Below are 15,184 nucleotides of genomic sequence, written 5' to 3' on the forward strand. Positions count from 1 at the left end.
CATTGCCAGCAAGTATGCCAAGCATACTGGGATTCCGCATGTATGTTAACAAAACAGTGGGTAAACATTCCTGCTAGCAATACAATTCGTTTTAACAGAAGGTTTGCAAATGCATACCATACTTTCTTTTATGCAATTGGACCTTATTAATAAGGTAAGTACAATCAATAAACATCTTGATGGGATGAAGTTGGTTCCTTTGCTATCAAATGGGCTTTACTAAGCAAATTACACATCATTAACTGCTCCACAGCTTCAGCATCTGAACATGTGAAGCACAAAATACATGTGTTTGTGAGTAATGTGGCAAAATCACGTTTCATCTGCTAGTGTGTCTGTAGACAGTGTGCAGCAGAAAATGCATGTAGCTTCAATAAGCGTTAGTGAATATACAACATGCTCACGTCGCCTGAAATCAGCTATAACATAATATCTTACTTTACACTTTTAGCAACAGAGCACATGTGCAAAACTAGCTGATTAGCAACATGCATGGTCCTACAGTGAAACCATGTTCACATTTCATAGTGAAAATCAAAAAAGCTCAGGACAGTACACCCTATCAGATGGCATTATGTCACAGAATTGGAGAGACATGCTCCCCAATAAGAGAAGGGCCCACATATAAGGCTCCTGTGTATGAGACTGGATTCACTTGGGTTAGTCTCTCCTCTTCCTTTAACCCAAAACAAAACAGCAAACACATTGCTAACAAAAGTGATAAGCAAACATTCCAACAACACCAAACCCACAGTCGTAAGCCAAAAGGCAACCTCATTTCTGCCAGCCAGCTAAACAAACCTCATCTTTATCTCTCTCAAGTTTACACCATAAAGACCCTAACTGAGAAAAGCCAGTTCTCATTTATCTAGCACTATCATCTGCTTACATCTAAGTGGCTAACTGCACCCCCACAGTGCTGACTCCAACTGATCGACCGTGGCTTTCCCTTCTGGGTGAAATACACACTCCCCCTGCACAACCCACCTAGAATCCCACCAACATACATGGCTTAGTTACTTCTGGCTTGAAAGCATCAAGACCAGTGGATTGACATCTGCCGTCAGAACATTGTTGACACCTTTGGATTGCAGGTGACCAGCACAACGGAATTTTGTTATTCAAGACACTTTGAGCCATGCTGAGCCAGAGCAAAACCTATTTTGTGACAGTGAAGCTTTCTATAGCGGTCCACTAAATGTACCCCAAGCCATTGTATCTCACCATCGTGACACCTTGATCTATCCCATTAACAACACCCTCTTGCTTTTTCTCGGACGTCATGTCCAGCAAGGCCAACAAAAGGGCAGAATTGTTTTTACATGCATATGAGATCACTTTATGATTAGATTAAATAGCTACCTGTCTATCTAGCTACACTCTATCTATAGCACTACCTCTTTCAGCCTGTTCACTCTCTCCTGGAAATCAAAGAGTGTCTGTTAAAAAGGATTAAACAAGAATGACTGATGATATCTGACACTTGATGAAAAGATGCATGTCTTTGCATGAGCTGATGGTGATGGGTGTTATTCTACATTTAATGGAGAAGGTGATGGCTGTCAATCCACATTTATGAAGAGGCCTCCTTCTCTTTGAGGGATTAATCCTACTTGTAAGAGAAACCCTGAGATGCTTTGAATCTGTCCAGAAAGAAAAAGAAACCTACAACAATGGCACATGATGCACCGCAATGTCCACCCCCTGCAGAGCAGTGGTCAGGGATGCAGAATAGATTACCCCTTTTTAAAGAATATTAATGATGCTACACAGGAAAATGGCATTCCGATAATAATGCAATTGAATAAAGGAGAAGATTCAAACCAGAGACCAATAGGGCTACTGATCACAGGAAAACGATGAAACAAAGAAGAATGCAAAGAGACCACAGACATGGCTGTCATTTGCGAAATTCACAGTGCTTACTTTGTTTACACGCTATTATATCTTATTGCCATGCGTACATACATGAAGTACAACTTCATACCAAATGCAGTGTTCAACATTTAGAGGCTGCATATGTTGAAAGTAACATCCCCAACATTGCACATGTAGTATGCTGGGACAGGCCTCTTTAAGAGAACATAATTTGCCCCACCTGAGGGTGAGTGATGTATACTAAGGAAGAATGCAGATATTTACACATGCATTGATATGATATGATATGATATTATATTGCATTTATAACTCGCCTATACACAAGTGTTTCAAGGCGCGACGCGGCAACGGAGGGGGAAGATAGGGAAGACAGAGACAACGATCTTACTAGGCAAGGTGACATTGAGATCGCGCAAGTGCAAGGGAATTGCATTTGTACAAGACATAAGAAGTTGAGGAGCAAAATAACCTTTGGTAGCAAGGGATGCCTTCGAAGACGACATAACAATTGAGGATTAAAACATCAATGTGTCTTAAAACATAAAACATACAGCTTACAAACGTTTCCCTTCAAATTGATCACATATTCGTGAGAATTACAATTAACGAACATTTCTGGTCATGATGTAATACTTAATGGACTCATGAAAAGATCAAAAAGAGAAGAGTGATGGTAAATGTGCCTTACAGATCAATATAATGGGTGTCAAAGATGCATATCTTATTTTCTCATTTTTTTTTCTTTTTAGTTTTGGCTACTAGCTGGTGTTTAAGCACCATAGCTATAATGCAAAACTATTGGCTCGGAGTACATTCAGGAGTGAGGTGACATGTGAGGAGGGACATACACCTTTTGAGTGTTGTTTGGCTATTTACCCAACCATTAGTTGCACCTGGCACTGCTAAACCTTATGGCCACTCCCACTCACTATGAGCCCCTCCCAGGGCAAAATTAATTCCCGTGGGATATCTTTGAGATCGGTCTACCAAGAAATGACATCAAAGTTTAGCCTGTCACTGTTATTTCTAGCAGTCTGCTTGGTGTTAATGGGTTAAATACAGCCTGCAAATGGCTATTGGAGCAATACAAATGTCTTAAACAAGTGTTCCTTCAACCACTTAGTTTATATCTCTTTCATGTTCTGGAGTCCCGTTAAAGACAAGAAACAACAAACCAAACCGTTTTGGTTTGCGGTAGTAGGCATATGCCAGGTACTGCTGTCATATGCCCAGCTAGTCACTCTATTTTCCAACTGTTGCAATGGTCATTATGCCAGTGCCTAGCACATGCCAGTCCCGAGCATACACAAAATCCAAATGGTTGTCTTTGCCAAAGCTGGGGTTTTTTTGCAATTGATTTGTGACAATTGTGATAAAGACACATGATGCAAACTGGGTATAGTTTTATAATTTGCCCTAAATGCTATGATTACAACACCTCTATATTGGGCAATGCTGCATGGGCATCCCACAAGCGAGGCAGGGTAACTGCTGTTACCATCGGCAGCTGGGAGAGGAGCAGCCCCAACCTTTCCGCGCCTGCTCCTCTCCTTCACCCCCAGCTACGGAGACACGCAGTCTCGGCAGCACAAAAGCCACGGAAGGGTAAGGTGGGAATAGTCATCGCACCCTTCCTCCAAACAACAAGGTGCTAAGCGCCATAAGGAAAACAACCATCAGGCAGGGCCCAGGTTCAAAGAGCTGCCCCCACAAGGGGGTCAGACAGTCGGCTATCCGGCCGGGGGCTGCGACAACAGCAGCCCCCAACACATACACAACAAAGTCCCAGGGCCTCCCTGGGTCCTATAAATGAGAGCAGCATGCTCAGCGTAAACACAATCTGTTTGTGGACCCTGAACGGGGACCCAAGCAAACAGGAGGTTCACTGTTTACTCAGTGTCTTCCAAATCTCCTTGCTTCTTTACCACAGAACCCACCCACTCTACAAAAAGGGGAGAAGAGCAAAAAGAAGTACAAGGCACTGTACGGTGCCCACAACAAGTCGTGGGACACAAGAAGGCGGCACGGGTCCGAGGGGGTAACCTCAGGACCCGGTCCCCAAAAGTATGATATCATCATGATATGTAATATTGTTATTGTCATAACCCATATCTGTACAATAAAATCCTACGGCCTTTTAGTGCCAACACTTGAAATAAGTTGTGAGCCTATCATTATGGGTGAGGGTTTGGGGTTCGGCAATTACTAATGCATGCATATGGGTTCAGCAGTTAATCATGGGCATAACAATACACGTGTTTTTGCTAATGTTCTATATGTGCTGTAAGTTGAAGCACGGGTCATATGTATCTACTTTCAAACATACTAAGTTATTCCTCGCAGTTTGCATTGCAGTTTTTTTCATATTCACGTTTGGTTCACATTAGGAGTTCAAAGAAGGAGAGTGGTAGAAAATAACAGTATGTGTATTTGGGAAATGGCGAAACGGATGGAAACTAAATGGCTTCGAATGAAAGACGATGTTAAATGTGAAGTGACAAAAACATGAAGGTCAAATCCTCAGAATGAGGTGTGACAACAAAGCTAATGAAGATTCAGGAAAGGGGCAGGCTTCACAGAAGGGACATATACAAGGGCGGTCAAGGAACGTGCTTGTGGCAAGGAGGAAAAGAGCAGGGTTGGAAACATAAGGAAGGTAAAATACAAAAGTGAATTGGGTGGCGGATCAATAACATGAACACTGCGTATAGTAAAATGGAGTACATGCAGCGGGTAAGTAAGAACACTATGGTGATGAAAACGAAGTACACGGGAAAGGGCATGGACCACGATTGTTTACACAAGTGATGGTGTTATAGAGGGAGAAAATAGCAATACAACATGGTATAAAATGGGGGAAAGGAAATGTGATGATGGCAAAGATGAAAAAAGAGAAACAAAGAGAAGAGTACATTAAGAGATAAAGCATTGAATGGGGGGTGACGGCTTAGGCATGTAAGATAAATATAAAGATAAGGCGATGGGAAAAGAAGACCTCATGGTAAAACGCAACGGAAAAGTGGTGACTGAAAGAAAAATAAATTAAGCAATTACCTTTTCACAGTAGAAAGAAAATATTGGACGTGAATTATGGAGTATTGTAAAAATAAAATGGTGAGAAAAGAGCAAGAATGGAAAAGAAAAGACAAGATGTGTCGGATAAAGATGCGAGCAGAAAAAGTTAGGACTGTAAAGAAAAAGATGGTCACAAAAGTGTGAAAAGTAAATCAAGACAAAGAATGGAAGACATTTAATGCAAATTGAGTGCTTCATCATTTTGAAATCAGCATGTTTCACACAGTTTTACTGTCAATTTTAGCACCACATAATAGTACCTCATTACGATAACAAATAGCAGCTCAAATGGCCCATCAGCATCTATTCTTACCTCACTGGACTGTTTGAGGAATCTGGATCATGGGCTGCCACTACCCCAATGCTGGTGCCAACCTTTGCCGCTTCAGACGCTGGCATGGAATATACCGGCAAAGTAAAAAGCGGGGGCTCATCAATATCCTCAACAATTATCTTCACTGTTGTTGTATCCACAAAAGGTCCCAAACTTTCATAATGACGGTCAACGTGTTTATTGGCGGCTTCGATCCTCAGGCTGTAGCTTGTCTTGGATTCATAATCAAGTTCCTATGAAAAGAAGACACACATGAATTGAATTTCCCAGATTTAATAACCTAAGCCTGTACAATAGGACTACTGTCATTATAATAGCTTAGCTTCATGTTGCAGAGCTCAGCAGACATTGCTCATATGTACTACAGCTTGTAAAGGGTGGGACCTATCTTATAAATCACAACAATGTTGCACTCATTTACATTCTGAATATGACTTTATGTGAAGCAGTAGCTTCTGCAATGTGAGGTTAACTGCACAAATGTTCTTTTAATTAATATCCAATACATATGGGTGACATATGTTGCAGCAATATATATTGTTGGTGATTCTGTCTATCCAAACTGTAGCTTGCCACTCTACAAGGCTGTGTAACATGAAAGTCCTTCAGGTCAGAATCATAACTATACGTGAGGAGAACATTATTGATGCAAATTTTAAATGTGTCCAGGATTAATCTCATCATGGCAAGACTGTGAAGAAAGCAGCCTTGTCGGTGACTTGAAAATACTACATTTCAAATGAATATATGTATGTCTGCTGGTAACAAATCCCAATCGCACTAAGGTCAAGATTTACCAACTGGATTGGCTAATGACTCAAGAAAAATGTCTGAGGCTTAAAGATTTCAATAGAGACCTTTGCCGTCACAAGCAACTACGTACAATGGCTGACTATCTTGTCAAATGCCCCTCCCCAAGTTTAAGAACAAAAATCTTAAGATTACGCCTGAATTTGTGACCGGTTAATGAAATATTGATAAGACGAGGCATTGTTAAAAAAGATCTAAGCTATTGTCGGTTTTGCTATGACACATCTATCAAAGAAACACTGCATCACATTATTCTGAAATGTAAAGCTTTTGTATCTCAGCGTGTCAAACTTGTCAAATGCATGACCCCAAAATATCGTTCTGAAGCAGAAATTTTGGTGGAAATTTTTGACACTCATAAAATATCTGTCAGAATTGCAATGATTCGCATCTTGGATGCTGCTTTCCCATATGAACAGAAACATTTTAAGACGCATAAATTGGTAACAAGGTAGTGAATCTTGATAGCAATTAGAATGTGTGTGCTAAAGGGTATTACATGTTTGCTAACTTGTTTTCGTCTTGTTTTTTTAAGGAAGTATCTACATAATTAACTTGATGTATAATGTAGATAAATGATAACATCAACTGCTCTGTTTTGAATGCAACCTAGAAGTGAATGTTACCACATTGATCTTTTTAAACACTTTGTGAATGTAATTATGAGCTTACGATGTATTATACTCTTAATAACTGAATTATTTTTTTATTTCTAACACATTTGTAAAGTTGAATTGTCAACTAAATCAAATTATAAAAAATAAAAGAAATGTATGTCATACACTTCGGACCATTTACACATCACCACAAGAGCCCAGTTCGTTGTTTGTTTACTCATTACCTTGTTCACTTAACCATGTACTCTTCAAGCATATTATATTATCACATGATATGCTCTTTACAGTGTAACATTTATTTTTATTGTAGCCAGTTTCTGATTTCATTTAAAGCCAACTCTGATTATATATGTGGTCACTACAATATTGGAAGGAAATGGCTACTGCAGGAGTACAAGGATGAGTACTGGCTTATTCTCCTACTCAGCACTCATGCCTCAACAAAACAACAGTGATCCCAAACATAAAGGTTAAGCAGGCAAATTCAAGAGCTATAGCTCTTCGCCTTTTGTACTAATATGGGCGTAGGGCATGTCATACTTAGAAGAGGGGTGTGAATGTTATCATAGCAGCAACACAAACACAATTAGCTATGGTTCTGTACTCAGCTGATGCAATTCATCAGTGTTAGGTTGCCCTCTGCTGTCTGAATGCCAAAGTGCACCTTTGTGTGCCCTTCCACTTTAATACTAGCTAGCATTTTAACAGACAGAATGATCACGGTTCTACGTGGTCACCTTCACCTCCCACTATCTCAAACATTCAGAATAATTTCAAGTTACTTCTTTCCACCCCCACTTCTCTTTACACAGGGCACAGCGGATCCAGTGTCAATGAAGAGTTAATTACCGGCTAAACATTGCAGTCTCTAAAGAGCGAAACTCTGTAGGACAAATGCCTCCTCAAAAGCTAAAATTGAAGGTAGGTGCTGTAATGATGTTGCTATGCAATTTTATGCCATCACAAGGACTTTGCAATGGAACAAGGTTGAAAATGATGCATCTACAAAGACACATCAGAGAGGCCCGTGTAATCAGTGTATCTTAGATACAGTTCTTATACTGTGAATACCTCTCATTCCATCTGATACAAATATGCCTTTCAAATTCAAAATAAGACAATTACCTATATGATTATCCTTTTCAATGATCATGAATAAGTCACATGGACCTACACCCCCTTCCTGGAAGAGAACAGTGGTAATTCTGATATTTAAGAAGGGAGACAGAAATAACCTTATAAATTACCGACCTTTAAGATCTGCTAGAAGGCCATATGTTGTGTCCTGAACAATTAGTAATAAAGAAATGTCATATGAAGATTCTATATCAATATATGTACTTTAATTAAACACAACAACACATCACAAAGGATCAACAAGAAGCACAGAAGTCCTGCCTGTTTTCCTGCTGGCTGAGCAGAGACAGGCAGTCTGACTAGAATACAAACAACCCTTAGATAGCTGGCCGGGGCTCACAGTGTTAACATATGTATGCTACAAATCAGATGTGGCTTTAATAATTATGAAATACCAAAACACAGGTTTGGCTTATATTTCAAGTTTACCCTGCCACCAGTGGATAGTTTATTTTACTTAATATGAGTTTGTAACAAAGGTGCTGATTTATATGCAACCTCTGCCTGCAATTAATTTTTCTGTCATCCTCAGTTCTCTGAAATTCCAAATCGGAAAGTCCAAATTTGAAACTCCTTAGTACCACTGAACTGTAGAAGCTGCACATCATGAAACAGATACATCAGTACATATGTGTGCAGTATATTTTTGGCATGAAGTTGTTCATGTGTAATTTATATCAGATTCAGCATTAGATCCTAAACTATTGTGCATTCATAATCAACCATCCTCATATGTCGGCCCGCAAGAGTGCACTATCTGTCTTTAAGTGTATGTACATCAATGTATTCAATTCCATCAAGACTAAGGTCCATGCAATAGCCATGCATTTTTGTGGAATGAAAATTGCAATGCTATTTACACCTCTCTGTAGTCCCCATCAGCATAGTGAACTTTTTAAAATGTTTTCAAAAGATTCGGCAATTATATATGTGAAGTAATTCGTATTAAGCCAGCATGCACTGCTTTGCAGGACATTGGTTCTCATGTTTCAGCAAGTCTTTTAGATCCTCTGTCATGAATTGCATATACAGACACCTATTGCATCCCTTTAATGTTCTGAGGCCTAAATTGTAGGTGTCAGATTCCAAACCTCTAATATCTCTCATCCAGGTGGCAATTGCACTGATTTTCCAAGTTCAGGTTTGGCTGTTTACTGATTTTAAAATAATCTGATCTCTATGTATTTCAAATCTATGTTCGGAAGAGACGTATTTTCCAATGAACACCATTGTTTGCCCTCAAGCTTAATGCTATTTTACCTGCAAAAAGAAGAATTAAAATATACAATATGAATAAGAAAATAGCATTAGCACATTCTATGGAATCTCCATACATGATTACCAAATTTGCTGACAGATTTCCAATCTTGTCATGAAAAGAGCCTTCCATCCAGGGAGCATAAGAACATTGAAGTTAGTAAATAATGCAAATGCTTTATTTTTAAAATAAATTATTTTAGTAAATGCATTGATGGCACACACCAGCCTGGATCAAAAGGGTTTGGGGAACTGAGATATTCCCTGAATGAAATCTTCCAGCAGAATTAAGCACTACCACTGATGCGTATCTTAGTACTAAGAGCCCATTGCAACATTATACCTGGAACAGTGGTAATGGTAGTAGATTTCCTGGAATACTACTCGGATTATACAAGACAATTCACTTGGTATTATATGTTCTTTCCATTCCCAACTGTCTTATGGAGGTTGGACATTGACAATCTACTGAATTTGTTCAAACCTGATAGAATCATTTTTAAATCGTAAAAGGGTAAAATTTGGCCTTTCAATTGATTACATGGGAAAGAGATAAAATGGGTTGGCATTCGAGATGCCTGATTGTTCACCCCCTTTAGACTGTATTTGTTCATAAAATCTGTTTCCTGTATTAGAGGTATGTCTGATTCCTTATTGTATAGGAAAAACTACTTAAAATAAAGCTTCTTGAGACTTTTTACAATGTGCATCTCATCATCTTGGGTAAAACAAAAATAGGTGGATTTTCAAAGTGCCAGAAAAATGTATAATATGTTTGTATTTACCTCTATTGTTATATTGCTGAGGGTAATAACCTCAATGCCTGTAATTTGTTTAGTGCTAAATCAAGATGTATTTTGAAAATACCTGCTGTATTATCATTACACGCAAAGCTGTAATGAAGCTCATAACAATGAACCACAGTGTGTAAGGGTGGGGTGTTTAATTTTCCCCAGATCCCTGAGATGTCTTTTATTAAGTACATTATCAGTTACTCCTTATGTATCTGTTATATTACATATGCAGAGCAAGGCCACTAATCATGGAAGAAGGGTAACATACAAGACCACTTACATTAGATTACATTATATTTCATACCAACAATGCCCAGGCTCTCCATTGAATCACGTCTGTAATACATATGAATGATGTTCAATAGTAATAACCAAATAAGTAATAAAAGCATAGACATTATGGCAGTGTTTGCTTGTAATTTACAAGATATTCTGAGAAGCCTGAGGTATCCTCACAACTATTCCCATTGGATCCTCTCTCAGGTGGCCAGGGAAAGGCTGTCACTTTTGGATCCTGACCCTGGGGGTTGGGATGTGTGGGAGGATCTCCTGGGTCGAGGGTCCTTGGGATTGGGGGGAGAATATCCACAGGAGATAAATGGTATCCCCCTATTCCTTATGAGAACCACCCTCCCCTTTGCACTTCCCCTGAATTTATGGGCTGTTGCAGACCTCTCCCCTCATTTTCCCTCATTCACACAACAACTATAGTACTGGAACAAGGAAGAGGCGACTAGGAATAGAGAACACTAGTAAGTAATTTCACCATTCGAGTTCTGAGAAGAGAAAGAGGCCTGCAGACTGCTGCAAAGGTCAGGCATGTCCCAAGAGTTCCACTAATTAAGACCAGGCAATTGGCATCATGGACTCACACCTGCAACCTGTCAAGTGGCTTCAGGTGTATAAAAGGTGGGGCCGACAAGTGTGAAGAAGCGACCAGCAGATGAGAGCCCATGCCATTCGTTGAGGGCTTGGAGGGCCGAGGGGGGTCCTCCGGGAGAGACTGGATGCCGGCAGACAACCCCAATAAGCTGTGGAGCCGAGGGCCAGGTAGGCTGCGAGAAGTCTACAGGAGTGGGAGCTGTAGGGTATTTTGTGGAGATTTGGGGCCTGACGGTATTTTATTACCGCCGAGAAATAATTTAGCAATAATCACTCTTTGTATTCAGATTTGGCCATGTGCAACAATAATACAATGGACATGCATTATTTCAGCACCCAGACCTGCATATTTGGTATACGTGGTTGGTGGTATTTTGGTGAGCATAATTCCCTTGTTTTATTTGTGGCCCCAATGTCCAGAATCCCTTATCTTCGCTTAGATTTTTCGTGTGATCACTAGAGAGACCTCAGACCTGCATTCTAGGGAAACCACAATTTCCAGGGATAGTGTTGGTGCGCCACCATGGGCAAACTCACTGACTTATTTACGACAGAGAGCTATATGTGGTAGTCTTGTGGTAATTTCCACTACCTTATATACGGTAGGGAGCTATGTTCAGAGAGTCTCTCTTCCCGTTGGCTCATGTACCTCCAACAAGTTATACTACAGTCACTCACAATTATTCATACTGATTCTGACATACACACATCTGTCTTAAAATGACCATTGCACTGTTTAAAAATCTCCCCACATCATTGGCATTGTAATGGTAAATAGAAAATAAACCACCCGTCTGTTTTCAAATATTTTCTGTATTATAAAATTTGCATTTAGACATGATCTCATTCTTTACAGCAATAAAAGGGAACAATCCAAGCATTTTCAATGACACACTGCGATTATAGTGGCGGAGAACAGAACTTAAATTGCAACATTAGCACTTGATTAAGACACGCACGGGACTTTCATTTTTCTACACTGACTGCATACTTTCGTGCACACACACAGCTCCCCCAGTTAGGTAATTACCTTATCTGTTCAGAGGATTCTCTCTGTGAATGTGGCTCTCTTGGCTTAACTCCAACAAAAAGGAACGCTTGCCTTCTCAAGCCGGGGTCATTGCCTGGAATTCTCAGCTTTTTCAGATAGGACTGCCTCTGCCAGTGGAAAGATAATTCTTTCAGCTTTCCCCAGTCTCGACTGCAGCAGGACACCCCCACAGCCAGGTCTTCTCCCCAGTAGTGCAGAAAGATGTCTGCCTGTCTTTTTCCCTGCTACTGCCCACTCAAACTTTCCTCTCAGCCCTCTTTATGACGTGTTCCAATGAAATCCATCATCTCTCATCCTCCTACTTTTAAACAATAGCTTCGCTTATACATTTGCAATTGTTGCAAATCTGACTTCCTTCCTCCTGCAGTTACTGTGCACAACAACACGGATAATCAGGCAGAGAAGAGAGGAAAAATCTGCACACTCATTTAACTGGTTTTCAAAATATGCCTAATTCTGCAGTAGAGAACACATTTTATTAGTGAGTTATAATAAAATAAGGTTTTATTAGTCAGGTTAATGGTTAATATGTTAGCTGTTAATTTTCAAATGTGTCTCTAGCAATATAGGCATTTCAGGTGAAAAATAGTGTGCATTTTTAAATGAACACGTGTGCTTTTAACTGTAAAAATAGCTTTGCATCTTATATGTTAAAATCGTTTTTTGACTGAATAGCCTGTCTTTCCTTGTTAATCTGCTAACCCATATAGCAATGCACCGCACCCTTGTGGTGGTGCTGCAAAAAAAAAATGCTACTTGTGCAGTAGTGCTGTAATGCTACTTGTGCAGTAGTGCTGTAATGCTACTTGTGCAGTAGTGCTGTACTCTGTGCTGTAACATGCCAAATATCCTTACAGAGCCTCATTGGTTGAAGGTCAGCAGCCGGAGTTACGGATACAAAAAAGGGAAACAACGTCACCAACAGCATCCACAGGGAGAAAGCAGAGCTGCAGGCAACATCCAGAGAGAAGCTACTTGCGGTTGGAGGAAAGTGTGTCGATGCAGCAGAAGCCAAGAGAACAGGGGAGACGCCAGGGACTGGTGAGTGAAAAGGGAAGAACACTTGAACCGAGGGCGCTCATGGGGACTGTGAGGAAACCAAATTAGATACCAAATGAATGAAAAAGTAAATACAACATGAAATTAACTGACGGCAGTGGGTTGAGAGGAATATTAAGGACAATATAAAGCACAAGCAGCATAGTAAAAGAAAAAAGATATTGGGCCTCATTCCGACCCTGGCGTTAACCAAGGCGCTATTAGCGCCTTGGTTGACGCCGGTATTTTTCCAACTCCGTCATGGTGAATGGCGTAATTAACACCCCATTCCAAGGTTGGCGGGGGCGGTACTTCCCCATTCACCATGGGCCCTTCCCCATTCCCTTTTTTGGCCCATAGGGCTCAATGGGAATGGGGAAGGCGCTAATTACGGCACCGTAAATTATGGTGCCTTAATTAGCTCCTAGGTCCCTTTGCGGGTTAGTTTTTTAACGCCTGCAAAAAGCAGGCATTAAGTACCAACCCGCAAAGGGAACTCGGAATAGGGCGGTAAGGGTTTAACGGCACCGGTCTCGTTACCGGTGACCGTTAACCCTTACCGCCCTACTCGAAATGACCCCCATTGAGTACCGAACTAAATGAAGACGTTTGGCAAAGCTATGACCAGATACAACGTGTGTGTGAAATACATATACCACATATTTAAAGCAAAGCATGAACTGTATGAAATACAGTAGAAAGCAAGGTGGTGAAGGAACAAGAACACCACAAAGTGAATTTATGTGAAAACACATTGTGGGAAAGCCAAGAGGCTGGCAAACGAAAGACCACTTTGTGACAAAGCCAAAAGGTTGGCAAGGAAGAGCCAAGAGAGTGTGAACCATCACACAGGTGCAGATACAGAAGAACCAGTGTGGGCTAAAGAGCCTAGGGTTTCTAGTTGCGTGACCTATAGTGGGCAAACTGTGTGGTCCGACAACTGCGTCTAGACTGGGGAAACCCTATTTGTGAAAGCCAAAGAGTTTTCTGAAGTGAACAGGAAAAAGCAATCTGATTGAACTGTTAAGAACCCAGAAGGAGTATAAAGTTGATCGGGAGCTGCTTTTGTCAAACATTGAAAGATTGAGAATAAGCACAAGTTGACTGTCTTGAATTTGGTGAAGGAAACCCTGAGAATTGGTGGCACTGTCTTGAACTTGGGAATGGGAACCCCATGACTTTGAGGAGACTGTGTTTGCCATCACCCAGCTGCACTTTCTATTTATTGTATTTATTGGTTTGTATTTGTATGTATTTTACTGTTGTCCTATGTACTGCACTGCCCCCTCCGCTATCCCTTGCACTTTTCCCCTTTCCCCCTTGCCTCTACTTGCGCAATCTCAATGTCACCTGGCCTAGTAGGATCGCTGTCTCTGTCTTCCCTTGTTCCCCTTCCCTTGCCTTGTCGCGCTTTGAAACATTTGTGTATAAGTGCATTATAAATGCCATATCATATCATATCACAACTGCCTTGAATTTGGGTAAGGGAAGCTGAAAAGTAAGCCAGGTGCTGAAAGATGGTCACAACTGTATTTGGAACACTAGTTCTGTTATTGCTGACATCCTACATATTGTTTAGCTTTAGTTGTAAGGGAAAGTAAAGGTTTTGGACACAGACAGACTTTTAAGTCAAACGTTGTGACTCTCCTTAGTTTCTTAGGTAGGGAAATCCCACCTTAGTATAAGGCAAGTTAGGCCTTCAACCATCATGAAATTTGAGTTAAAACATCATTTCTGTTTGAACTTTGAATCTGTTGTCTGGACGGTGCTTCATGATGCCTTGACAATATGTACACTTAAGTTGAAACAGAGGATTTGAAATAATGTACTTCTGATTGGTGCAGAGCTTTAACAGTTTGGATTTGCAGACTGCAGGTAACAATGATCAGCAGTGTCTATTATTGGGCATTTGTATAACTACAATGCTCAACGATTGTCACCTGTTTGCACGGAGAATTATTTGAGAGGTGCTATCAGGTTTCTTAAAATTACTGTTATACTTAGTCAAATGTAAACTATTAGCCCAGGTTAATGTTCTAAATGTTTACTGTTTGAAATACAACAGTCTGTCAATCCTGTTTGTTTGTTTGTGCATTTATATAATTCTACGAACCCTCAGGTATCTGAGCGCTGCTTATTTCCCATGGTGTGTTGCTCATTTATCGACCTTGGAAGGACGAAAGTCTGAGTTTGGCCCTGCAGGGATTCGCACCTGCGTCAGCAGGCTCTGCCTGAATGTCAAAGCAAGTGCTCTACACGCTGTGCTATCTGATATTAACATTCTCATGAATGTTGACTGAATTTTTGTGGA

General features: G+C 40.5%; 1 protein-coding gene across 5 annotated transcripts in view; it reads right to left on the reverse strand.

Annotated features, from left to right (window-relative positions):
• CDH7 (cadherin 7) overlaps positions 1-15,184 on the reverse strand; it is a 457,123-nt gene that overhangs the window by 70,984 nt on the left and 370,955 nt on the right. For all 5 annotated transcript variants that reach the window (XM_069620793.1, XM_069620792.1, XM_069620794.1 and 2 more), the window contains one exon: positions 5,267-5,520. In XM_069620793.1, the coding sequence (XP_069476894.1) occupies positions 5,267-5,520 (254 nt within the window). The remainder of the gene's footprint in view (positions 1-5,266; positions 5,521-15,184) is intronic.

This window comes from Ambystoma mexicanum, chromosome 5q, assembly GCF_040938575.1.
Source record: "Ambystoma mexicanum isolate Mex_15411 chromosome 5q, UKY_AmexF1_1, whole genome shotgun sequence".
Lineage (NCBI taxonomy): Eukaryota > Metazoa > Chordata > Amphibia > Caudata > Ambystomatidae > Ambystoma > Ambystoma mexicanum.